The sequence below is a fragment of the Mauremys mutica genome, chromosome 12 (genome assembly GCF_020497125.1).
Source record: "Mauremys mutica isolate MM-2020 ecotype Southern chromosome 12, ASM2049712v1, whole genome shotgun sequence".
NCBI classification, from domain to species: Eukaryota; Metazoa; Chordata; order Testudines; family Geoemydidae; genus Mauremys; species Mauremys mutica.
In genome coordinates this window covers 81,095,702-81,120,893 of record NC_059083.1, presented here as the reverse complement: position 1 = coordinate 81,120,893, position 25,192 = coordinate 81,095,702, and the positions used below count along the sequence as shown (strand labels likewise).

Genomic DNA, 25,192 nt, shown 5'->3' with positions numbered 1-25,192 from the left:
ACTCAGCACCGGGTGATGGAAGATTCGCCCCTCATTACCCTTTGGTAATCCAAGCTCCTTCCATCACTGATGCAGAGATGTACCTGAAAGCTGACTTTAGACATCAAGGTGTTGACGAATGGTGTGGGTGCAAGGGGGGAACTTGTTTTCCCTTCCAATACTCTTCTTGCCCCTACTCACCACCCCTTAATACTTCGGATGAGCTGCAAAAACAGCTGTGCTCTGGCTCCCTCTTCCTATGGTACAGCCCATCCTAACCTGCCAAATGACTAGCTCCCTGTCCCAGCTCGGGAGAGGGAGCTCCACCTCTGGGGCTGTGAGCCTGTTGTGAAAGACTTCTCTGCCCTGTTGCAGGTGAAATTAAGCTTCCCACAGGCTATTGTGATGCTGACTTGACCCTAGACAGCGAATTTGAGACCCTCCTGCCACGCAGACGGGGTGTGGGCCTGTGCTCCACAGCCTTGGTCAGCTACCTCATCAGCCTGCACAACGACTTCATCTACACAGTGGAGAAACACACAGCAGAAGCCAACCGGTATGTTAATGTGTCAGCTAGACACGCCACTGCTTCTCTTTGTTACCGGCCGTCCCCTCAGCCTCCTCTTCCCCCAGCAGTGGGTCAAGACTGCTCATCACTCTGTAGCTCTGACTGTAACATAACGAAGCTTCCTCCTTTCCCACAGCTACTCCATCAGCCCTTCAGAGGTGGCTGATCTGCACGTGATCAGTTATGAGGTGGAGAGAGACCTGATCCCTCTGATCTTGTCCAATTGCCAGTACAGCGTGGAGAAAGGCGGGGAGACTCTGCAGGAGTTCAACCTGGAGAAGATCCAGCAGCAGGTCACCAGCAGGTTCCTGCAGGGGAAGCCGCTCATCACCCTAGTGGTAAGGAGGATGGGAGCCAGTTGCAGCCTTTTGCAGACAACTCTTCAGCCAGTGTTGGTGTTCATTTCACTGCTGTGCAGCTGGCATGTGCTACAACAGGGGTGACCAAAGTGCATTCCACCAAGATCGACAACCTGCAGGCCTTATCTCACGCCCGTGTGCGCTCTCTCTCTCTCTCTCTCCCCCGACAGGGAATACCCACCCTGGTGTACAGACATGACCGGAATTATGAGCATCTGTTTAACGACGTAAAGAGCAAACTCAGTCAGGTGAGTCTCTGAGATTTAAGAAGTAGCAGGACAAGCAAGTGACCAAAGGCGCTTTCTAACTGGATAAAAATCAGGATTTACTCCTCCCACATGCACCTCTTGGGTTATAGGGGCCCATGAGGAGGACACTCAGCTGTGCCTCATGTTTTAACCCATTTGTGCCTTAAATGCACACAGACCTAGTGTTCTCTCCTCAGTACATCCTGATTCAGGAAATGGAGGTAACCATCTTTATCTTTAGCTCCCTGTACTTTGAGACTTTGCCCTATATGGGGCTCCAGCAGGTTGGGCACCCATACGGCGCAGGTCTTCACTGCGTAATGAAAGGGAAAGATGAGGAATGCTAAGTGGTGACACTGTGTTTCCTCCAATTACAGAACTCCCTCCCCAACTCTATGATCAACATGATCAGTGGGGAACTGCAGTCCTACAATGACATCTGTGAAGCTCTGTCTGTTGCTGAAATCACGCTGGGATTCCTGGCCATGGCTGGAGAGGACCCAGATATGCTTCTGACCCATTACGTTGAAGTTATTTTGCAGATGGGGGATCAGACAAGCCCTCATGTGCTGAAGGTGAGTCGAGTGAGCAGATTCCCTGAGTCTACAAACTCATAAACACGTCCAGTCAGACTGCTCTCCAAGCCCAACAACAGCCAGCTTTAAAAATTGGTAGTAAAGACCCCATGTGCCCCAGGGCAAGTGAGGTGATTTCATCTTTCCTGCACACACACGTGGAGGGAGGGTCTCAGCCAGCCAGCTTGTGGTGTTGGGTAGCGCTTTGTAACGATGACAGCAGAGCTGGGGCAGGAAGTGTGATGTGTCAAATTCACTTGTTCTGCAGATCCTTGTTGTCCTGCTAGGATTCAGGAACAAGGAGGGGAATCCTTGAGTCAGGTGATGCAAGTGCTGGGTATGATGTGGCACAGAGACCAAGGGAAGCCTCCACTGAAGAGGCAGCTTTCACTGGCACAGAACTGAGTATACTCCCCTTATCTCTTAAGGGTGGTGGTGGGGTTTCTCTTCTCCCACTGATGGGAGACTGTTTCTGGGACAGAGGCAGGGGCGCAACCTGCTCTCCAGTTGCTGAAATCACGCGTTCCACCTTCACTTTGCCCTCCCTTTGCACAGGTGCTATAGGGATGAGCTGCTGGAGAGAGACGGAAGTGGGAGACTGCCTTTTGGAAAGCAGGCCTCCACACCCAGGGTCACAGGGCTGGGTGAGCTCCAGCTTGGGGAATCTTTGCTTTGTTTATGGTAATATGCCCTGATGTTTACTCCTGCTGATCACTGCTGTTTCACATCTGCTGGGTCACCCCACCTGCTTGCACCAGCCTTCCTGTGCTTACTCGAGTGTACAGGAAAAACCAGAATAGTCTTAATTGTTTTAAGCCTTTCCATGTTCTGCTGCAACACAGACCAGCGACGACGATGTGACCAGCAAGGTATTCCTGAGTGCATCCCTCCCATACAATTCTACTTCATTGGTGTGTTTCTCTTTCAGGCCCTAAGCCGATGTCGCCTAAAGCACATCATAGCCCTGTGGCAGCTCCTCTCTACTCACAAGTCTGAGCAACTGCTGCGTCTCAAACGGGTAGGAAAGTGTCTGGCCTCAGCATTCGGTTCAGTGTCTTTCCTTCTCCCCAGAGGAAACTGCTCACATGTGCGTGTTCTTGCTGTGCCTTCTAGGATCCCTTTGTGGATGTTGATGCAGCCTATAAAGCTGAACTCAGTTCAGAGAACACCAAGCTCCTCAACACCTTCCTCATTCAGGCCGGGTTGGAGACCTTCCTGCAGGAGCTGCACGAAATGATCATCCTGAAGTTGAAACATACCAAAGTTGGAGATGAGTTCAACCCCTTGTGGAGGTAATGAACTGCTCAGCCCAGAGCTAACTACCTTCACATGCTCATTTTTTATTTCTGTCATTTACATTGCAAAGGGGCCAAGAATTCCCTTAGTTTTTCCTGCTCAGGTGGACACAAAGCACAAAACACCAACTGATTGAACAGTGAAAAGCTTCAGCCGGTGCGAAGAATGTTTACACAAACTTTGGGGCATGTGACTTTCCTACATAGCCGTACGACATGTCACAGATTCCAATGGGAATTGCAGGGTTGGAGTGCTTAATGGAATGCTAGCACTGGGCAAATCCAAGCGTAGCACAGACCAGCTCGGTTGGCTTTCCATACACGACTTTGCTCCTGCTCCTCAACCTAACCTGCAGCACTTCCCACGTCTCTGTTCTTGAGCTTCCATGGGGGTCGCCAATGTATCAAGCCTGACCTGTTGCACCATTTAAGCTATCTCACTGTAGAGTGTGGGGGGGGGAATCCTGTGTAGGATGCATGTGGCATACTGCAATGTTGTTATTAATGGTGTTTTTCACACTCTATTTTCTAGCCTGAAGGATACACTTCTTTCGTACATTGAAAGGAAAGGGAGCAGCGTACTTACAGAGCTGGAGGATATGTTCCCAGAAGAGATTCTGCTCTCTCACTGTATTGCTGCCTGGAAAGCTGCTGCTGTCCTCAAAAGAGATCGTAGACTAAGTTAATATAGTAGAGGATCCTGCAAACGCTGCTTTTTACGTGAGGTCACTGGAGGAGCAGCACTGGGTCTATGTAAGCCCTGCTCATTGCACTGATCTTCCTTCCTGTCCAAGGTGCCACAAACACGCCATGTCAATGAGATCATGAAAGTAACCTCTCTCTTACACTGGACTCAGGACCAAAATGTGATGCACAAGCATAAAGGATTTTATGCATCAGAAGCAGAAGGACTGGGGGGAAACAAATGTATATACAAATATGTGCTATTACTTGAGTGGGCAAAGCAGAGATGGAAACACTGTTCATAGGGAGGCGTGGTGAAAATTCATGTATCCTTGAAAGATAAAAAAGCCATCATCCTTCAGTGACCTGGGCAGGGTGGGGGTGGAGTTGGGGGTATCGAAGTGTCCTGTGAGCTACTTGGACAACCCCAGTAGAGGCATGCTCTGTTCTCCATGTTTTCTGTAGGCACTGTTCCAGTTCACATGCTCCCTTACTGCCAACCTTTCCTCTTTAGCTGGATGAAAAACAAATGTAGTCCTCCCTCATCCAGGTCTCATAAGCTTCCCTGCTGCACTACTACCCAAGCTGCCTTCATATGTCTAAAGGGTCATATTCGCTCTCTGAGCATTATACCTTTATTCCTGCTCTACCATTCCATGAGTCCAGGGGTATCAGTTACCAGAGGTCAGTTAACTTCCTCTTTGCATAACACACACAAGAAAAAACAGGACATTTCAAAGCTCACCACAGAAGTTGTTCTTGTAGCTGCCTTAAAGTAAAACATTAAAAGGCAATGTGGCCCAAATCCCACACCACAGGACAACCTAGGGGTCCTGAATTACTACCTCCACTACTCCTCCCCCTCGAAAGGTACCGTACATTTGCATCAGAATGGTGCTCCCAGGCTATTTCTGGCATGTGTGTAGGCAGACGTGCACGTTGGAGTTGAGAGAGCCAGTTCACTCTTGTGTCTCGGCACGTTTTCTGGATAGCATGGACTCTCCATTAGGGATTTAGTTGTCATCTTCTTAGCTGATATTGAACAACCATAATCAGACTATTAATAGGGAAAACAGAAATGTAAATGTCATTGGTCTGTGCTACTTTCCCCATATACATTTCTTGTGTGTCTAACTTAATACTTTTCAGTGTTGCCTTTCTCTAGCAGAAAGCATCTGCAACTGTCAGTGCCACTCTGCTTTCCTGATATCACAGCAGAGTCATTTACATATGTAGTTAGGACCATGTTTCCGTTTAGAAAAGTTCCTTCTGGGCCAGAAGTTTGTACTTTATAGCCAGAATTTCACTCAGGAGCAAGTTTCTGATCAAATGTAAGGAAATCCAGATCTTTGCTTATGTACCAGATAAGCAACAGGTTGGTTTTTTTTTAGACACACCTTCAAAATGAGAACCTTTAATGACACACATTTGATAAATTTGATCCCATTAAGGTCTGTCTAATAAATAGTGCAGGTCCACAAATCTGGATTTCACTAGGTGGATAAATATGCATCCTAAAAACACTGGAATATGAATTCTCACTAGGAAAGGGTTTCCCCCCCGCTCCTCTTATCGAGGGAATTTACAAGCTCTGCACTCCCTCTGTTCCCTGCCATTTATTGATCTGTTGCAGCATTAATATTTTAACAAATATTTGGGATAATTTGAAATGTAAAGTTAATCATGATGGTTTGCCTATTGGAAGCAGTAGGGATTCCATTTACATTTGCAGTATTTCCATCTCTTACTGCACAGTTAATGTTTTCAAGTTGCCTTTTAAAAAAAAAATAAAAAAATAAAGATACCTCAGGGTCTCAGTTTGGCCAGAGCCCAAACTAACTTCCTAGCAGCAAGCATTAGGTGACCTTTTCTAGTCACTGTTTTGTTGCTGTTTCTAGCTTTAAGGTGCCTTAGCTGTAACAATTTACTTAGAGGGAATCATGTTAGATGTTCTTATGCTTCATTGAGTTGCTTTGTACGAAGGATTTGATTATTTTTTGTATTTTTCATTTAGTCTTAATAAACTTGATCAGAAAAGTTACGACCAATGTAGAAGTGTGCACCTATTTCAGGGCTTTTATTGCTGAGGATTTTGAGGCTTTCTTCAATAAATGAATTATTTGCTGCTAAAGATTCCTTAGCTGTCAATAGCGATGCTTGAAACTGTGTCTTGAAAAGCACCCAATGCACAGTTTTTGTACTATGATGAATCTTGACATTTTAAAACCCTTGGCCTCTTTTGTCTTGCAAGCTGCTAATTATGCAGAAGTGCACATTTGGACAGAGTTAATGGATGATTGCTGTACTCAATTCCACACAGTCGATGTAAAACGGGAGCAGGGAAGCTTGCCCTGTCATTCCCTTCCCTTCCCTTCCCTCCCCTCCTAGAGGGAGGAGAGGTGGTGAGTTTCTGACCCGAGAGCACCAGCAGTGGGCCTCTTGTCTGCTGCAAGGCCAGCAAAGTGATGGTGATTTCACTGCAAAGCTCAGTCGGTCCCGCCTTTCCCTTCACCTAGTTCAGGGATTCTCCAACTGGGGTCATGAGGTTGTTATGGGGGAGGGGGGTTGTGAGCTTTCAGCCTCCACCCCCAAACCCTGCTTTACCTCCAACATTTATAAGATGGTGTTAAATATTTTTTTTAAGTGTTTAATTTATAAGGAGGGTTGCACTCACAGGCTTGCTGTGTGAAAGGGGTCATTAGTACAAAAGTCTGAGAACCACTGACCTAGTTTCTGCCTCAGCCAGGTCTTCCCATCACACTTTGCACTGCAAATCAGGCTGGGGTTGGACCCAGACCAGAGTGAAATGGGAGGCTGGGCCCAATGGGCGGGGGGGAATAAGTCTGAGCCCCGCAAGCTGGGCTGTTCCCCTCACAGATGTCGCCACGCTGTGGGTGCCACGAGCCCCAAGTCTGGCCCTGCAGTGCCCTGGCTCTGAGCACGGGCAGACCTAGGGTTGCCAACCCTCTGGGATTAGCTGGGAGTCTCCCGGAACGAGGATCAATCTCCAGGAGGCTACTGAAACCAATCCGGGCGATTTTAGGCCACTAAAAGTCTGGTGGCGCAACACGGCTAAGGCAGGCTCCTTGCCTGCCTGAGCTCTGCATGGCTCCTGGAAGCAGCTGGCAAGTCCCTCTAGCTCAGGGGTTCTCAAACTAGGGGGTCAGGACCCCTTGGGGGGGGTCACACACTGTCAGCCTCCACCCCAAACCCCGCTTTGCCTCTAGCGTTTATAATGGTGTTACATATAAAAAGTGTTTAATTTATATGGGGGGGGGTGGCACTCAGAGGCTTGGGAGTCACCGATATAAAAGTGAGAGCCCTTGCTCTAGCTCCTAGGCAGGGAGGCAGCCAGGGGCCTCTCAGCCTGCTCCCCGAGCGACTCCACAGCTCCCATTGGCTGGGACCCGCGACCAGTGGAGGGTGGGCCTGCAGGCGGGGGCAGGACGCGGAGCCGCCTGGCAGCCCCTGAGCCTAGGAGCTGGACGTGCTGGGCCGGAGCCTGTCACCCCATCCTGAGCCCTCACCCCTGCCCCGGCCCAGCCCCTGAACGTGGGGGCGGGGCCTGGGAGAAGGGGCGGGGCGAGGGCGTGTGGGTTTCTGGGATTAGCAGTTGGCAGCCCAAGACCGGCCTGCCCCTCCCCCATACTGAGACCAGCCCGCCACGGGCCCCTAGGAACGAACCCCTCCGCTCCGTGTTCCCGGCGGGCGGGAAAGCCGCAGCCCCACCGGAAGCGGCTAGCCCGGAAGTGGAGTCATGGCGTGCAGCGAGACGGAGCCGCCGGAGCAGGAGACTCTGCGCCGCTGGGAGCGGTAATGGGAGCGGAGCGCGGCACGGGCGTGTGAGGGGCCCCGTAGGAAGCCCGTGCTTCCGGTTGCGGGGCATGCTGGGATGTGTAGTCTTGTAGCGCTGAGCGGCGAAAGCGTTGTGCGCATGCGTCATACTGTGGCGTAATGGGCGGGCTTCTCAGGGGACCTCCCCCAGCCAACGTCATCAGTCCCAGGGGTCCCCAGCTTTTTAATCCCGGAAAACCAAGCGCCTTTGCTCTGCCCCTGCTCTGAGGCCCCGCCCCTCGCTCGCTCACTCCCTCATTTTCACAGGGCTGGGGCAGGCTCTGGGATGGGGCCAGGGATAAGGGATTTGGGGTGCTGGAGGGGGCTCCAGACTGGAGCCCAGGGGTTTGAAGTGTTGGAGGGGGCTCAGGGAGGGGGTTGGGGGTGCAGGCTCCGGGTGGCACGTACCTCAGGCGGCTCCCAGAAGTGCCTAGGAGCCGCAGGGACAACCAAGGAGGTTCCACGCGCTGCCGTTGCCCACGCTATGGTTGCTGGCCAATGGGAGCTGCGGAGCCGGCACTTGGGTGGGGGCAGCGCATGGAGCCTCCCTGCCCACCCTTGCGCCTAGGGCCTGCAGGGACACACTGGACACTTCCAGGAACCACGCGGAGCCGGGGCAGGCAGGGAGCCTGCCTTAGCCCCGCTGCACCACTACATGGACTTTTAACGGCCAAGTCAGCAGTGCTGACCAGAGCGACCAGGGTCCCTTTTCGACCGGAACCAGACACCTGGGAACCCTTGACTCCACTGGGCTGGGGCATGAGATGAGGTGGCAAAGCCTGGCCCTTTTAGGCCATGCTGAGCTGTGGCCCCTGGTGTCGCTCAAAGGTGGGTCCCCAGTTCTTTGAGTTGTCCTGACCTGGTGGTAGAAGTGGGTACCATCCCCACATCTCTCCCTTCCCAAGGGGCAGGTGCTGTTTGTCTGAGTGGCTCTTGGACGTCACACCTGTGCTGATTCCTCATTAGGGTGACCCGATAGCAAATGTGAAAAATCTGGACGGGGTGGGGGGTAATAGGTGCCTATTGGACATCTGGTCACCCTATTCCTGATGCTCTTTGGGGCTCTCCCCTGTGCTCCGTGTTAGTGGGGTGTTGTCAGGAGAGAGTGACTCTGTCCCAGTCTCTCCTCTGTGCTGCAGGCAGTGCAGTCATTCCTTCGTGCCCCCCAGTGTCCCCCTTCAGGTTTGTGGTCACTAACTGAGCTTGGTCAGGGTCTGCCTTAGTACTGAGGTGAGGTAACTCCTTGGCCTCACATGGTAGGTCTCTGCAGAGATCTGGAGCCAGCCAGCTTGTCAGCTTTGTTTGTTTCATCCCTTCCCATCCATCCAATGAAAAGCATCTGTTCTGGCACAGGATCTCAAATGCTTTCCAGTCAGCCCTCGTGAACCCTGCTGTGAAACACGGGATTTTTATCAGCTCCATTTTCCAATTGCAGAAATTGAAGCACACAGGTTTGCCAAGGTCACTCAGAAGCACTGACAAATCTGAGACTAGAACCTCGGAGTCCTGATGTTCTGCTTCAGTAACTAGACCACACTGCCCAAAGGAATACACTGTCCACCTGCCAACCCTGTCGTTCCTAAACCAGCAATCTTGTTGAATGGAAACCTGCTGAAATAATAGAATAACACGATTTTGCAGGATGCCCGGACCAGCCTGCTTCTCCTGTGATTTCAAGGTGTTGTGTATGGAGTTGGGAATAAAAAGACACTATTTTTGCCTGTGGTTATCTTTCCTTAGGGAGCAGGCCCAGCTAAAGGCAAATGTGATTGAGGAGGACACTGAGGAGTGGCAGAAAGATTCCACCTTTGCAGGACTGGAGAGAGTGGGAGGGGTGGACCTGTCTTATGTCAAAGGAAACGACACAGTCGCCTGCGCTTCCCTGGTGGTTCTCAGCTACCCAGATCTTGAGGTAATGGCCCTTGGGTGGTCTCATGGTTGGGTTACCTGTAATGTAAAGGCTTTGTAGAAAACCAACCTACCCCAAAGGGCATCATGGACTGTATCTCAGCATCACAAGGCTGCAGCCAAGTATCTGACCCGCATGTTCACCAAGAAAAGGCTTTCTGCAGAGAGCATGGGTGAGGAGGAGAGAACAGGAGTGATGGTCTCTGGTATTACCTAGCAAAATTAATTTGGAAATACATAGTTTGGTCACTTCCTGCAGAGAGAAGCTTAGAGTCCAAGAGTTACAGAGAACTTCTGGAGGCCTGGGGAGATTGTTCCAGTGTGTGGCAATTGCTCAGGAGTAGGTCAGAGATGATGATGTTGATAAGAAATAGCTCATAAACTGGCTTTGAAGATTTTGATTGAATTAGGTCAATGATGGAAATCAACAGTTTCACCTATCCAGAAACAAACCGCAGAAAGGCCATTGTTATTCAACATTTACCAGGAGAACAAGTTAAAACAATGTGACATTTCTAGACAGATGGTGCCTTCCTTGTCAGATCCCTCTGGTAATCAGTCAATATGAGATGTGATTTACAATGGCACTTCCAAATCTGTTGTGAATCTCCCACATTCTGCAGTCATTAAACTTTGAATTAATAAAGATTTATCCGAGTTTATGTACAGATTTCAACTAATGTAAAAAGTTGTCACTAACTAAAACCCCTGACAACAAATATGGAATTTAACATTGATATCCACTGGAAATCACAGAAAGTGAGAATTAGATCGTGCCACAGTTCTTAGAGACTTTCCCTAGACGGCTGTGTAAGTTAATTCACCTACTATCCTTGATCAGTGTCCTAACAGGCTTTCTTCTGGAATCCACTTGCTTTTCCAAATGCTGAGTGAGACGCCCTTTGATCAGGCATTGATTATAAGTCAGGCTAAGATTTTGTCACAGATATTTTTAGTAAAAGTCACGGACAGGTCATGGGCAAAACAGAAACATTCAGGGAAGTCATGACCTGTCCCTAACTTTTACTAACAATATCCTTGACAAAATGGGGATCTGTGGATCCCCACACTACTTCAAGCGGGGCAGCTGCAGAGACTAGGAGCTGCCTGTAGCAGCTGGGGACTGCAGGATGTCTCTGCCACCTGTAGCTCTGGGCGTCCCCCGCTGCCCGCAGGGGCTGGGAGCTCAGGGTTTCCCACCACCCATGGGGGCCAGGAACTGCCATAGCGGTAAGGAGCTCATCCCTGCCACCTTCAGCGGCCCGGAGCTTGAGGGTTCCCAGCTGCTGCCCACCAGGAGCTGGGGGGTACTCCACTGCCCCTGGGGCAGGGAGCTCAGGGGTTTTCCCACCGCCCCCAGCGGCTGGGAGCTCAGGGGTTCTGCTGCCAGTGACAGGGAGCTGCTGGGGTTTTCCCCGTCGCCACCACCGGCAGCAGGGGTACCTCACAGCTTCCTGCCCCAGCGGGTGGCAGTGGACCCTGCAGCTCTTGACCACCGCAAGCTGAAGTCATGGAGACCACTAGAAGTCACAGATTCCATGATCTCCATGACTAAATCGCAGTCTTAATGATAAGGACAGTGATCTCCTGCTATTGCACACTCGAATGGGGCCAAAGCATCCCTAGCTATTGGCAAAGTCCCTGCACTCACTCAGGGTAGGGTAGTGTAGACGAGCACTTCATCGCTCGTGGTACAAATCAGCCGGAGACCTCTTACTTTGCAAAACCCAGTGTCCTTTTATTTCCCTGTGTTCATTCCCACCACCATCTATATACAACTGTGTACAATTCAATAGGAGTTAGGGAGCCACCCTGGGGACAGCTAGTTCCTGTTGCTAGCTAGGAGCAGTAGTTCCTTACTCCTGTTCCTACTTCCTTCCTGCCAGCTTTATAGGCCTTTGCCCCAGCAGGCTCACAGGTGAGTACTCTCAGGCTCCTTTAATGAGCCACACCCTGCCAGCTCCAATCAGTTCCCCTTGATGGGAGCTGCGCTAGCAGTTTCTGAGCTAACGGGCTGGTTCAGTGCCTCTTAGGCCAGCACCCTGTTACAGGTAGGCTAGGGTATGTCTGGTCATTTTCCATCGTCTGCCCATCACTTCTCTCCCCCCACCCCCACACTCACACTGAGGGGACAAGTTGGCATGAGCTAATGGGCAGCATTTGTGTTTAACTTTGGGGGAGTGGCCCAGCAGGGTTAGGGGAGAGTATTGAAGCGAGCAAGAGAGAGAGAGAATATAAATCCTGGAGAAGAAATATCTGAGCTGGTCAGGATTAAGCCAGCTATGGCCTAGGTTCAGCACACTGATCCTAGTGCCTGTTGCATTAAGGTGCCTCTTGCAGACATGAGTCTCTGTTCTCAGCACTGTCCTTGTTTTGTCCCAGGTGCTATATGAGGATTGCCAGATGGTAACCGTGAGTGCCCCCTACGTGGCAGGATACTTAGCTTTTCGAGAGGCCCCTTTCCTGGTAGAAGCTGCTCAGAGACTTCAGGAGCGAGAGCCTGGGCTCAGGCCTCAGGTGCAGCATGTTCCTTTCTCTCATGGGGAGATGTCCCTGGGGTGCTGGATGTTCCTGAAAAGAAACCCTCCCTAGAGGTTGCCCTGCCAGCACCTCTGCAGCAGCAGGGCAGGGTGCACCCTAACACAGCCTTGTTGTTGTGTGAGCTTCACTGTCTCTGTGGGGATGGGGAAAGCGAGCCAGTGGCCAGCCAGACTTCACCGTGTCTGAGCAGGGAAGGCGAGATGCAGGGGTGACTCCCATCCTTTCTTTAGTACTATGGGGGTGCAGGGCACTGGGCTGCAATAGAAAGATCAGCTCCCTACTCCCGGGGATGTTCCTCAAAAGGGGCATGAAAGAGAGAGTGGGGCAGGCAGGGGTGGGGCGAACCTGGGTAAAGGAGCTGTGGGGGTGGGGCAAAGGATTGAAATGGAGCCTTCTCCTTCCTCACGGAGCTGGCCTCGCTCCCCACTTGTTCAGGTCGGAGGTGTGTTCGCTCAGCTGGAGCGTTCCATGGTGCTTGGTAACTAACACATCACTTGGTGGTTCTTCCAGGTGCTGCTCGTAGATGGGAATGGCGTGCTCCATCACAGAGGTATGAGAGAGCGCTGCCCTCCGATGGAGGAGCCCCCCAGGGCCTAGGAGAGAGCGCTGCCCCCCGACAGGGGAGCCCCCCAGGGCCTAGGAGAGAGCGCTGCCCCCCGACAGGGGAGCCCCCCAGGGCCTAGGAGAGAGCGCTGCCCCCTGGACTCCCAGGGCCTAGGAGAGAGCGCTGCCCCCCGACAGGGGAGCCCCCCAGGGCCTAGGAGAGAGCGCTGCCCCCTGGACTCCCAGGGCCTAGGAGAGAGCGCTGCCCCCTGACGGGGGACCCCAAGCCCTAGGAGAGAGCGCTGCCCCCCCGACGGGGGACCCCCAGGCTCCAGGAGAGAGTCCTGCTGTTCACTAGGGTCCAGAGAAGGAGACATTAAATAATTATCATCTAGCAATAGGCTAATTCCCCTCCCCCAGAGGCATTGATTGGGTTCTGATCCCAGCTGGAGGTTCTGGAACCTCCAGCTTTGGGGTTGACAGACTGCCCCTCTATGGAGAACTCTGTCCCTGCGGCACTGGTCTCCCCATCTGCCAGAACCACCCACTCTGCGCTTGGCTGTAGTGTTGTCACAGTCTTACAGACATACCCGGGGCTGTGCCTTCTGAGGAGGGTCACCAGAACAGGGTGGAGAACCCCATTGCTGGCCTCTTCCTGTTTCCCTTGACCATCTCTTGGCTTGTTCGGCAGGGTTTGGTGTGGCCTGCCACCTGGGGGTGCTGACGGGCCTGCCATGTATTGGTGTGGCCAAAAACCTCCTGCAGGTCGATGGCCTGGCCAAGGATGAGCAGCACAAGGGGCAGGTAAGGCCAGCGTGAGCATCCCTCCCTCCTGTGCCAGTGGGGGAAATGGAGTAAGAGCCTTGGTGAGAGGGAGCTCCTAGCGGCCCCCTTCCTGGCCTCTCCCACCATGAGGAGCTGGGGAGCCACATGCTGGCTGGTAAGGGGCAGCTCCCGGGTTCTCCATCCCAGCAGGAAGTGCTGGCGGTACAGTATTACGGGAGCCTGTTCAGACAAAGAAGGGAAGTTCTGGAGTAGGCTCTCCCAGACCCTCCTGGAACTGGTGCACTGGAGCTCTAACCAGCTGCCCTTGGGTGCTTGTTTTAGATCCGCGACCTGCAAATGGGAGGAGACGTATTCCCTCTGAGGGGCACCTCCGGGAGAGTCCTGGGCATGGTGAGTCATGGGGAGTCTGCTCTGCGTGTTGGTCACAGCTGGGCCTTCTCCATGTTCCCTAGCCTGGCTCAAATGGGAAGGAGGGAGGGGACAAAGTGTGGTGCAGCTCTCTGCAGCCCAGTGACAATAAGCCAGGAGGGCAGGATCTGAGTAGGCAGGGCTAACGCTCACTTCCCATTCCTTTCAGCCCAAGGCGTGGGATCCCCTCCTGGGATGCACGGCCACTTTGTCGTATGTGACAGTGGTATGTGAGCTGCCATGTCCTGGTCTATCTGCCAGTGTCCTGCGCCATTACAGCAAAGGGCAAAGCACGGGCAGGAGTGTTTTCTGTGGCAGGTCTCCAGACTGTGAGACAGGAGCCTCTGCAACTTGGTGGAAAAGGCAGCTTGGGAAATGGTGGGGCTGGCTGGGTCCCCACTCAGAGCTGGCAGGTGTTGGCTGCCTCCCTCGCCTGGGTATATTCTCCACTGAGCAAGGTCCCTTGCTCTGAGCAGTGTGAAATATTGGGGATGGGAGTATAAGGAGCCCTAGGAGACAGACCCTCCCTGTGATGCTCCCAAGCAGAGAGGAACAGTAAAGCCCGGGGCTCTGAAATGTCTGACACCCCCCAGCTCTCCCATGTGTGTTTGCAATCACTGACGTCTTGCGTTTGTTTTAAACAAGCCCCAAAGCTCTGGTCTGTCCGGTTTCCCACCCTCCAGGCCCTGCGCAGCTACAAGAAGAGCACGAAGCCCATCTACGTCTCCGTGGGCCACAGGACGTGCCTGGAGTCGGCGGTGCGCCTCGTCCAGTCCTGCTGTAGGTACCGGATCCCAGAGCCCATCCGCCAGGTGCGAAGGCAGGGGCAGCCAGGGGATGGGGAGCCGAGCCTGTCGCGGGAGACGTGGCCGGTTAGGTAGAGAAGGGGTGACAGGCAGCTGTGAATGACAGGGCTGCGCTGGCAGGTTGGCCTCCCTTCCTCAAGAGCAGCGCCCAAGTCTGCTGGGCCGTCCCCTCCAGCTGCAGGCTACAGCCGATCCTGGCGGCTCTGATCTACCTGTCGTCGTCTTTATAAAACTGCTCCTTCCCTTTCTTTGTCCTCCTGACCTGTCCCTGACACACGGTGCATAGAAGCACCCGCAGCCCTCAGTGCGGCTCCAGCCTGGTGGGGCTCTCTGCTCCTCTCTGCAGGCTGGCTCTGGGGTTAATAATGCAGAGGAGCTGGAGGTGCAGCGTTCCCGCAACGTGGAGCCGAACGCAGACTGCAGTGTTCATCCTCTGGGCTATGGGGTCTGCCGCACTCCGCAGCAAGCTGCAGGCTGCCGGTTCCAGATGTAGCCTGTAGGTGGCAGCACTAGATCGCATGCAGTGCCTCTTGCTGCCGGAGATTTTATAATTAAATCACAGCAGGGCTGGAGAAATGAATCTCAAGAAGTGTGAAGCCGTTGGGATTTCTAGCCGGAGAAGAGCTTCCTTCTCCTCAGGATCACCCTGCCATTATCAGTTCAGGCAGGCTGCCCCGCTCAGCATTCGGGGAGCAGAGTCTGTTCTGTGTCCCTTTTGTAACATCACCCAGGAACACTGAGCATTCGACTGCTACACCTCGGCCTTCGTCCCGTGTCTGCCAGCCCTGGCTCTGCTGCTTTCTGAGCAGTATTGAGAAGGCTCCTACCAAGGCCAGTCGCACAGGCGCTGGAGACAGAAGTTGTTCGTTGGTATTGTGATATTTTCTGAAAATTGAACCGTGTGACACTGTTTCGTTGTAGAGCGACCAGCAAACCTCAAAGCAAAACTGCCCATTGGCGTCTCCCGACCAGAGCTGATCATGGAGTTTCTGATCCCATATCTCGCCTCCTGACAGACTGGAGCAGTCTTACAGGTCATCTAGTCCCATATCTCACTGCCGGCAGGGCCAGCACCCAGTGCGTCAGGAGACAGGCTCTCACAGTGGCACTTGGGGGCGTGTTAGGAGGGAAGGGGAAAAGCCTTCCCCAGGGGAAACATGCCCGTAGATCTCTTGGAAATCATTTTGACCCAGGTGCCCTACTCCTCACAGCTGCTTTCTGTCGCCTTCAGCCCCGTTCCCATGCCTCTTCTTTGGGACTGGCTGCTAGACTCCTCCAGCTGACCTGGGGCATTAGTTAAAGGGACAAAATGTATTTGCTGGTGACTCCTTCCAGGAGAAGATTTGAGAACCATCTCCAAGGATTAGAAGGGTGTGAACCCAAGGAGGGAGAGGAATTGTTCAGCACAGGGGTTCTTGGACTTTTTCATAGTACGGGTCATAACTTCATGGAGAGTGTGTCATAGACACTCATATGGACCTCACCAGCTCACCAGTTCACTATCTTGTGGAACCTGCCCCTCATCACACAGCCTCCCAGGGGTTATGACAACAATCACCTACAAGAAACAACTTTAGTAGCAAAGGATGTAACTTCTTTTGATGTGATTTAGTGGCTGGAGGCGAGATAGCGGAGCCGGCACCAGCTAGGTCTCCACAGATACTGTAGCTGTTCCCCCAAGCAGAGTTTGGGAAGCCTCTGGTTTGGGTGGTCTAGGGAGGAGGAATGGGATAAAACTGAGTAAACAATGAACATTCAACAACATTGGGCAATCCTTTTCCTGAGATCTAGCTGACAGAACAGGGATTAGCGTGTGGTAGGGCTGAAAGCTGCAGCCCTTTGAGTTAAAAGTGGGCTGAGTAAAGCACCAGAAAATAGAATGTAAGGGTCCTTCCTGCACTAAGAACAGGAGTACTTGTGGTACCTTAGAGACTAACAAATTTATTGGAGCATAAGCTTTTGTGGGCTAAAACCCACTTCATCGGATGCATAGAATGGAACATAGTAAGAAGATATATATACATACAGAGAACATGAAAAAGTGGAAGTAGCCATACCAACTGTAAGAGGCTAATTAATTAAGATGAGGTATTATCAGCAGGAGAAAAAAAAACTTTTGTAGTGATAATCAAGATGGGCCATTTTAGACAGTTGACCAGAAGGTGTGAGGATACTTAACATGGGGAAATAGATTAAATCTGTGTAATGACCCAGCCACTTCCAGTCTCTATTCAAACCCAAGTTAATGGTATCTAGTTTGCATATTAATTCAAGCTCAGCAGTTTCTTGTTGGAGTCTTTTTTTGAAGCTTTTTTTGAAGCTGTTGCAAAATTGCTCACCTTTAAGTCTGTTGCTGAGTGACCAGAGAGGTTGAAGTGTTTTCCGGCTGGTTTTTGAATGTTATGATTTGTGTATTTCTCTGTGGTGAGCCTGCAGGTTGTTGAGGAGATGTGAAAGGGGAATGTCCTACAGCAGGTTTTGCCTGGGTAGTGCTGTATGATCGCAGCTTTTCTGATGCCCAAGGTGAACCTTCAGGGTTGTCAGCCCTTGAAGCTTTTCCTGGTTCTGAAGGTTCTGGTAGCTTCAAACACGCGCAGCTCACAGCTGAGCTCAGCTCTTCCATTCCCTCCTTCGCTGGGCTATGGTGCTGTCTTACATGAAGGCAGTGGCTGTGTAGCTGCTGTGGGGACATAAACGTGCCACCTTGCTGGAGGCACAGCTGACCCCATCCTGCACTGGGGTACACATGGCTAAGTTGTATGAAGTGGATGCCAGACATCATCTCGGCCATGGACGCAGTCGTATTTGAATTTGGAACAAGAGATGGCTTTGCTGACTCTGGGCAGGTGTCTCAGATGCAGCGAGTGTAGTGAACTTTCAGAGGAAGCAGAGGGAAATTCATTGTCTGCTACAATAAATATTTACATCTTGCTTGGACCTCATTCCGCAAGTAAATACCAGGCCGAGGCATGAGAACTCTGTGTGTGCAGAGGTAGCACTCTCTCTCCTCTGGCAGGCTCATGAATATCCCAGCCAGAGGGACCTCCCAGGTGCAACCCAAACAAAGGCACCCAGGTGAACATGAACCAGTTTCCCACTGCCACAGGCAAAACACCCACCTGCAGCTACTGGTGGCATGGCACTAAATCTGCCTGAGCTGCCCCTGGTGTCCCCAACAAGAGCCCCTCATGACCTGTCTGTGGGTGCAAGAATTCCAAGCCTGTCCAGATTCCAAGCTCCACACGCATGGGGTATGGAGTGGAGCCTTTTAGCAAATGAGCTCCCAGCCTTTGACTCCCCAGGATGGAACAGGACCTGCACCAGGATAGGCTTTGTTACGCTGCTGCCTTGACTTTCTGCTTTGCTGCCCATCAGACTCCTGCTCACTAGATGACCCTTTTCACTCCAGCTGGCAGCTTGCCCAGCAGAGCAATCTGTGGGGCATCCCTGGCCTGCCTCAAAGCAGCAGAGAGGCGAGTCTAAATTGTTGCCCCTGGATGCTGCACTTTCAAGCCACTGCACCTGTGCTGTTAAACTCTCCTCCATCAAGGAACTGGAACACAAGCTATCAGCTCTGCCCTGCCTGTTGCATGTTCCTGCTATCCAGCGGGGGCTTGCCAGCTGAGGGCCAGAACCCCCTACTTCCTGAGACCTGACCCTCCTTTCCCCTCCATCAGCATGCTGTGCCCACATGTGCCACTGCCGCCCATTCACAAAATAGACAAGGTAGAAATTCCAGACCCCTAATGCCAGCACTAGTCCCCTCCGAAAATAGAAGGGATTATTACAGCACAATGATCCATCTTATTGATTAGCCTCTTGGTTAATAAGCTGGGTTAAGCTGTGTCTCAGCACAGCATTAGAAGTGAGGGCTGGCAAGTAACTTGCTGCCTAATCAAGCCTTAGCTGTGTTATTGGGCGAACTTGGTTTGGGGTTTTTTCCTCCTGCAGAAGAACAGTAAGTGAATGAGGCTTTTGCTACTTGGGCTCCCAGCAGGCATTTTATCAAGCAGTCTGTTTCCCTTGTTATGAAATTCATCACGTAATGTCTTATCCTGAAGAGTGATCAGAGTTATTTGTCAGCTGAGTTATGAAACTGTCCAATTATGAACAGGGGAAAAAATTCCTCCAAACAAACTGCTCCTTATGTAACCGTATTTCATTGTCTGGCATATGGAGTTGGTGAGTGGCTCTTAAGCAGCATCTCCAGCACAGAACTTGCAGGGAGGCGTGAAGCGAGCTAGTGGGGAGTTGGGTGCAGGAATTTGCACGACCAGCACAAACATGTGAGTTACATCCAGGGCAGCCTCGGGGCGTTTTATTAATCCACCTCACTAGTCCTGGCCTTGTATGTTTATCTAGTTCCCTTCAGCTGGAAGGAGCCCAAACTGCTTCAGAGGGCGGTTGTAGCATGAAGCCATCTCTGGCGCTGTTCTGAGCTACCATCATGCAGTGAGGTTTTTAAGGGAGGAAGTGAAGAATGACTTTCCCAAATGAAGCTTTGGGGGAAAATTAGCCCAGAACTCCCACCATTACCCTTGTTGAGGTGGCTATGGCTTCTTTAATGACCACAAAGGGTTGTATCTCACTGGAAAGATGGCCCCTTGCACCACACCAGGCCACTGGTTCAGCAATGACTCTGACCTAGCACCAGTGCTGAGTCACCAGCAGCACATTCCATAGCTCTCTCCGTTTTCTTTGGAGGCCTCCCAGCCAAATACTGAGCAGGCCCTGCCCTGCTTAGCTGAGGAGATTTGACAAAGGTGCGTTTTCCTCCGTGGATCACACACCTGAGAACGAGCTGTGCTCTGGGAAATGAAGCTACCTGACTAAGAGTTTGCTTCCACCAGAATTGCTCCTTAAGGATTTCATGTGTCACATGGAGGACCCTTGGTTCATGACCACTTCTAGGCATCCTCGTCCTGGGCTGCCAGGGCTGCCACAGCGGCACTGGGGCAGGCCGATGCAACTGGCTCAGGTGTGGGCTGGTGTGTGACCTCACCCTGCAGCCCAGAGCAGGGGAGGGAGACTCATTCCCAGAACCAGCCTAGCTCTCAGTTGGGACATGGAACCCTTTGCCTGTAGGTCACCAGTTCAAATCCAGCCCCAGGCAGGTCATTCCCAGCTGTTGGCTGGCCTGTGTGCAATGAGTTGCTGGGTCTCAGCCTACTTCCTAATGGACAGGTGTCTGCATCCCTATAGCCACTGCCACTGCTGGCACCAGCGGGGCCCTGGTCTCACGCTCAACCGTGGGGCCCAAGACTGAACCAGCCATGGAGACCAAATGACCCACTTGCCTCCGGGCAGGGCTGCCTCCTGCTGTGGCTGAGGCTGCTGGAGGGGCAGTGTGAGTAGAGTTTGCCCTGCTGCTGCAGCCCCCTGTGTGTGGCTAGAGGGAGGGGTGTGGCCATGTCTACCTTGGCTGGGGGGACAGTGCATTCGTTGACTGCTGCAATGGGGGAGCGAGTGCCACTTCTGCCGTAGCCCAGCTCTGCCGCCCCTTCGCAATGCTCCTCCCAGCAGCAGGGTGGGAACGTTCCCAGCACGGCTGGCTCGCCCCGTAGCAACCCTCATGCTGGGAGTGGCAGGTGGGGAGGAAGCTGAGAGGCCAGTGTCTATAGACAGCGAACGCCTCCACCCAGGGGCGACCCTGACCCAGCAGCACTCGCTGCCACTCCAGGAAAAAGCAATTAAAACACTCAAGCCCTTCCTTCCCCGCCTCCCTGTTTCCAGCACAGGGAGGGAGCTGCGAGCCACACAGCCAGGTGCTGGGGGGGTAGGGATAGCTCAGTGGTTTGAGCATTGGCCTGCTAAACCCAGGGTTGTGAGTTCAATCCTTGAGGAGGCCACTTAGGGATCTGGGGCAAAAATTGGTCCTGCTAGTGAAGGCAGGGGGCTGGACTTGATGACCTTTCAAGGTCCCTTCCAGTTCTAGGAGATTGGTATATCTCCAATTATTACCAGGGTGAAATTGTGCTGCTGGTCAGACTGACGTGGCTCCCAGCAGCTTCCTGCAGGCAGAGGGGCACTTGTCCTTCCCTCTGTGGCCAGGCCCAATGGCTGTAGCAAGGGGGGGCAGTGAGCACGCGAAGGTGCAGCAGTGTCCTGGACTGAAGCAGAGGCAGCTCCTGCCCAGGCCAGCGCCCGCTCTTCAGGCCGGGCTAAGGCAGCGGTGTCAGAGTATCGGGGAGCAGCCCCTCAAAAGAGCTTTCTCCCCCTCCCCCGCTCCCCTGCCCCTGGGATCACTAAATACCCGTCTCTGAGGGGAGGGAGACTGGCTTGCTCTCTCAGGGACTCTAACCTGCCGTTGGGGTTCTGACTCCTGTGTTTGTGCCCCAATAGGAGAGACACCCTGGGTCTGAGGCCTGGGGCTGCGCAAAGCATCACTCTTTCCTGCAGTTACATTTGGGGGGGGCTTTGCACCCCCATCGAGGAGGTTCTTGTGGACAGAGGGAGAAGCCAGTTGGGCTGCTTTAGGCATGAAGGAGTGTAGTACACCTTGAAGGGACAGGTTGGAGCCTGTGGCTAAAAGGGAGAGTACAGCGGGTCATACTGAAAGGTGAACTGTCAGGCTGGAGAGAGGTTATTAGTGACGTTCCTCAAGGATCAGTCTTGTTTAACATTTTCATTCATGACCTTGGCACAAAAAGTGAGAGTGTGCTAATAAAATTTGCAGATGACACCAAGTTGGGAGGAATTGCCAATATGGAGGAGGACCGGAATATCATACAAGAAGATTTGGATAACCTTGAAAATTGGAGTAATAGAAATGGGATGAAATGTAATAGTGCAAAGTGCAAGGTCATGCACTTAGGAAGTAACAGCAAGAATTTTAGCTGTAAGCTGGGAATGGATCAGCTGGAAGCCACAGAGGAGGAGAAAGACCTGGGTGTATTGGTCTTGGGGTAGAGTCCGGACTCTAGGACCCTGTGAGGTGAGATGGTCCCAGAGCTCAGGCTCTGCGCCCAGAAGTCTGCACTGCAATTAAACAGCCCTGCGAGCCCACGTCAGCTGCACGGGCCAGCCACGGGTGTCTGATTGCAGTGTACATGTACCCTGTGAGTCTGAGACAGCCTGGGGGGTAACCAGAGGCCCTGCCCTAGGGCTGGGCTGTGGTAGCAGGAACTCGAGAGAGAGAGAGGGAAGCAGAAGCCGGCAGCTGCAGTGGGTGGCATTATTTCACCAGGCAGAGCAGCCTAACCAGAGCCTTTGCCCCGAGGTGAGCCCCTTACACCACAGGTGAGGCTGCTGGGCCTTTCGCTGGAATTCTGGGTCCCACCCCCTCTGCCTCTTTGCCCAAGGTGCAATCCAGGCTCTGCTTCCAGGTGTCCTGCCGAGGGGGGGGGGCGTGCAGTGCCCCTGCTGCTGCATGGGCTGGGTGCAAGGGCAGCTGGGAAATAACTCGGGCGGCTCCCCCTTCACCTCAGCCATTGCCAGGGGTCTGGATTCACTCCGCAGGTCAGCATCCACCTCCTGCTTTGCCTCTTGCCACCATAAGTGGAGACTGGCCTGTCATGCCCCTGCACCACATCTGAGGGCATCAGAGCCGAGGAGGAGAGGGGGCAGATGCCAGCCAGGTGAGGGCTGGGTATGGTACGAGCTGTGCAGAGGCTCACGGGGAGGCATGTTAATTGTATTTCTACTGGACATCCCAGGCACTCGGGTCTCTGAGAGGCCTCTGGCTGAGACCAGCTGAACTCACCAGAGCTCCTGGACTGTGCATCGAGAGCTGGAGGGATTTGATGGGGATTTGCTCTCCCAGCTGAGCTGCCTGGCTGTTACCCCTGGACTTTGTTGCCTGTTGCCCCCGCCCCCAGTGCTTGGGAGAGGGCCAGGGCTGAGCTGGCCTTGGCACTGACTGGCGTGTGCCTGCTGCCCACTCTGTGCCTTGCCGTCTTCTGTTGTGGTAAATGCAGAGTTGGGGAGCTGGGCTTTAGGAAATCTCATTTCTGCTTCCAAAATCAACCGTGCTGCAGCTAAGGCTGCCTGGGCAGAGACCCTTCTCCTCCATTTTGTGTCTTTGTCTTCTTGGCCCATGTGCAGTTGAGGGCTAAGTGGAGCGGGATAAGGTCAGGGCGGCAGGTGGGTCCCTCCTTGTGTGGGAGCCCTACCCAGGACTGCCGGCCCTATGCTGCAGGTAGCTTGGGGGTGAAGGGGGCTGAGCCTTCACGCCCCTCTCACTTGCAGAGAGGATGAATGCTGTGCTTAGACTGGGGATGGACAGCGCACCAGAGCCTTGCGGAGTGACTCCGCCTCCTGCCCTGTGCAGCTGCCTGAGAGCATCTGCTTGGCACAGTTCTTTAGAGGGCACGGGCAGTCTGACCAATCAAGTCTTGAGTCTTCTCTAATCCATCTCCTCCCCAGTTGCAGGCTGACATCAGATCCAGAGAGTACATCCGGAAGCACCTGTCCTCCCCACTGGGGGGCACATCTCCTGGGCCAGGGAGGTAGGTGTGTGGGTGGTCTAAGCAACCGCACATCCAGAGGGGATCTGCTCATGTAATGCTCTTGGGTAATTGCATTAAAGGGACAGTTGGGGTAACAAGGCGGGATAAAGGGCAGCAGGGTGCATGCTGCCCCCGCAGAGCAGGAGATTTCTGACGGGTGCCGTCTGTGCTGCACCATGTGTTCCCGCTGAAGGTGCAGCGTCCTGGGCTGGCTGGACCATGAGACTGCAGAAGGTCACTGAGGATTTTGTCTGTTTCCGGTGTACATGCTAAGCAAAGTGCTAAGGCCCCTGTGTGTGATGTGAGGGTGGACGAAAATACCCTGCAAGGAGCTGGCCTCTGTGCCGTAATGAATAAAGAAAGGGCCAGGCCACCTCATTCTTTTGTAATGCAGGGCTGGATTCGGCCCTGGTATATTGGTGTAAATCCAGAGAAACCCCTCTGGTGTCTATGGGATTTCACTGGTGTCAATCTGGAATAAGTGAGATTCTCTAAATCATTCTCTTGATATCAACCCCCTGTCCCTCCAGGTCCTTTTTATTTAAATGTAGAGGCAACATTTTCAGCACAGTTCCTGGCAGCTCATAGCTGGATTCTCTCAGTCCTACAGTCACCTGCGCAAACAAGGGGCTGGAGAGATACAGGACAATAAAACTGAATGAAGATTAGCCTGGTTAGTGATGGGCAAATTGCTCCCAGGTCTCCCAGGCTGATCCGCCTAGAGGGGATCGTAAGGACCAGAGCAGAGCTGTGGCGTGGCGTGGAGGTTGGTGCTGGTTAATGTGATGCTCTGATACTGCTGATCGGAGGCAGGTGTGATGTGGGGAGGCGATGTTCAGAACTCGCAGGAACAACCCTACCTGTGCCCTGCTCGTGTCGTGCCTGGCCTGGCACCTCCACACAGCTCTGCAATGCGCCCTACCAGCACTGCGTGCTAATCCAAGCCTGAGATCCCCACACCCAGGGCTTGGCTGATGCCCCTCAATCCCAACTTGCAGCACCTTCCTGCTGGGCCAGTCCTGGGCGGATGCTGACAGTCCCATCGAATGCATGCCCCGAGCTGAGACCCCACACTCATGCATGAGATATCAGCACCAGTGTCTCAAGATGGTGCCCAGAGTTCCCGTAGCTCCAGCTCCAGTTGAGAGTAGCAGGGAGTCACCGAAGTTGGTTTGGCTTTTTTTACTCCTCGTGACCTTTCCTTGTTCTTGTTCCAGGAAGGAAGAGGCTGAGCCCAAGCATTAATTTGGCCCCAGGAAGACACTGCCCAGCCCCAGTGTGAACTTGAGCCTTCCACCCCCTCTGGGATCAGCTCCGAGAAGTCTCTACAGGCAGCGTGACTCACCGTCCACACCAGGAACTCAGGGTACTTCATGGGGTGAACAGCCAGGATGACCAGAGATCAACCAGGAGACGGCTTCCCCCTGGGCTCTGCTAATGGGGCAGGAGTCCCAGCCTTTGATGGGTTGTAAATTCTAGAGAATATTTTATATTCCAATTTTGAAACCACACACTGTAAAACTCAATTCTCCCCAGTGCTCGTACACTAACAAAGCAGGTTTGGGAGGCAAGGGAGGGATTATTTGCAGCAAGACTGAGAGAATTCACTTTGGGGGGTTTCTTAACAAACGAGTTAAAAACAGCATGAAGCTCCCAGTTTGACACTGGCTTCTTGCCAATCCCTTTAGTGACACAGTCTCATGGGCTCCCTGCTCCCCATCCTCCTTTACCCTTTCCTCCCCCCTGCTCCAGCCGGTGTGTTTGTGTCACTTCACACATCTCAGGGGAACAGAAGCCCAATAACTAGCTGCTGCTAGTCCTGACAGACGGGCAGAGGACGCCGTGTTTTGGGTGGGCGTGTAACTCACAAGGGAGGTGCGGGAGCCAGCAATCTGCTGCATGGTTTGGAGGAGGGGAGCTGCTAGGCACTAAGTCCTGAATTCGGATCCCTGGGAAGCAAACAGGCTCCCTGGTACACAGGTCATGCAGTCCTTGGTCCGTCAGCTCTCAATGGCTGCTGCTCTGCCTGCTGTCAGTTACCGAACCTTGGCGGCCTTATGCAAGAAATCATTCCTCTGTGTAAATGGTGCTGCAGGTTTGTCAGTCTCCATGGGACCTGCACGGTGAGCCCTGCTAGGAGCAGCATCCACACAGCATGGCGGGTTGATTCACATTGTTCTAGTGACCCTCCTCACAGCCAATGGCATAGCC

General features: G+C 52.9%; 2 protein-coding genes across 6 annotated transcripts in view; both read left to right on the top strand.

Annotated features, from left to right (window-relative positions):
* RNF213 (ring finger protein 213) overlaps positions 1-5,749 on the top strand; it is an 81,306-nt gene extending 75,557 nt beyond the window's left edge. The window contains exons 61-67 of the mRNA XM_044982090.1: positions 355-535; positions 684-885; positions 1,077-1,154; positions 1,532-1,729; positions 2,658-2,747; positions 2,843-3,021; positions 3,557-5,749. Of these exons, the coding sequence (XP_044838025.1) occupies positions 355-535; positions 684-885; positions 1,077-1,154; positions 1,532-1,729; positions 2,658-2,747; positions 2,843-3,021; positions 3,557-3,710 (1,082 nt within the window). The 3' untranslated portion in view covers positions 3,711-5,749. The remainder of the gene's footprint in view (positions 1-354; positions 536-683; positions 886-1,076; positions 1,155-1,531; positions 1,730-2,657; positions 2,748-2,842; positions 3,022-3,556) is intronic.
* Positions 5,750-7,249: 1,500 nt separating this feature from the next.
* ENDOV (endonuclease V) lies at positions 7,250-24,492 on the top strand. 5 transcript variants are annotated; one of them, XR_006572768.1, is made up of 9 exons: positions 7,273-7,521; positions 9,283-9,454; positions 11,833-11,967; positions 12,502-12,541; positions 13,226-13,338; positions 13,642-13,710; positions 14,412-14,508; positions 22,905-22,981; positions 24,199-24,258. XR_006572768.1 is itself a non-coding variant. In XM_044982086.1 (9 exons), the coding sequence occupies exons 1-9, from the start codon at positions 7,466-7,468 to the stop codon at positions 24,224-24,226; spliced, it is 819 nt and encodes a 272-aa protein (XP_044838021.1). In that variant the 5' UTR covers positions 7,294-7,465; the 3' UTR covers positions 24,227-24,492. The 5 variants fall into 5 exon arrangements, 4 of the variants coding, with proteins under 4 accessions (XP_044838020.1, XP_044838022.1, XP_044838024.1 ...); XM_044982086.1 differs by having other exon boundaries at positions 7,294-7,521; positions 14,412-14,540; positions 24,199-24,492; XM_044982087.1 differs by lacking the exon at positions 13,226-13,338 and having other exon boundaries at positions 7,268-7,521; positions 24,199-24,492.
* The last annotated feature ends 700 nt before the right edge of the window (positions 24,493-25,192 follow it).

Excerpts from the sequence above, each read along its gene's own strand:
- ENDOV (XM_044982085.1), top strand. The coding sequence starts at position 7,466 with ATGGCGTGCAGCGAGACGGAGCCGCCGGAGCAGGAGACTCTGCGCCGC. Across the intron at positions 12,542-13,641 it reads TGGCGTGCTCCATCACAGAG|ATCCGCGACCTGCAAATGGG; the intron begins GTATGAGAGAGC and ends TGCTTGTTTTAG. Across the intron at positions 13,711-14,411 it reads CCGGGAGAGTCCTGGGCATG|GCCCTGCGCAGCTACAAGAA; the intron begins GTGAGTCATGGG and ends CCCACCCTCCAG.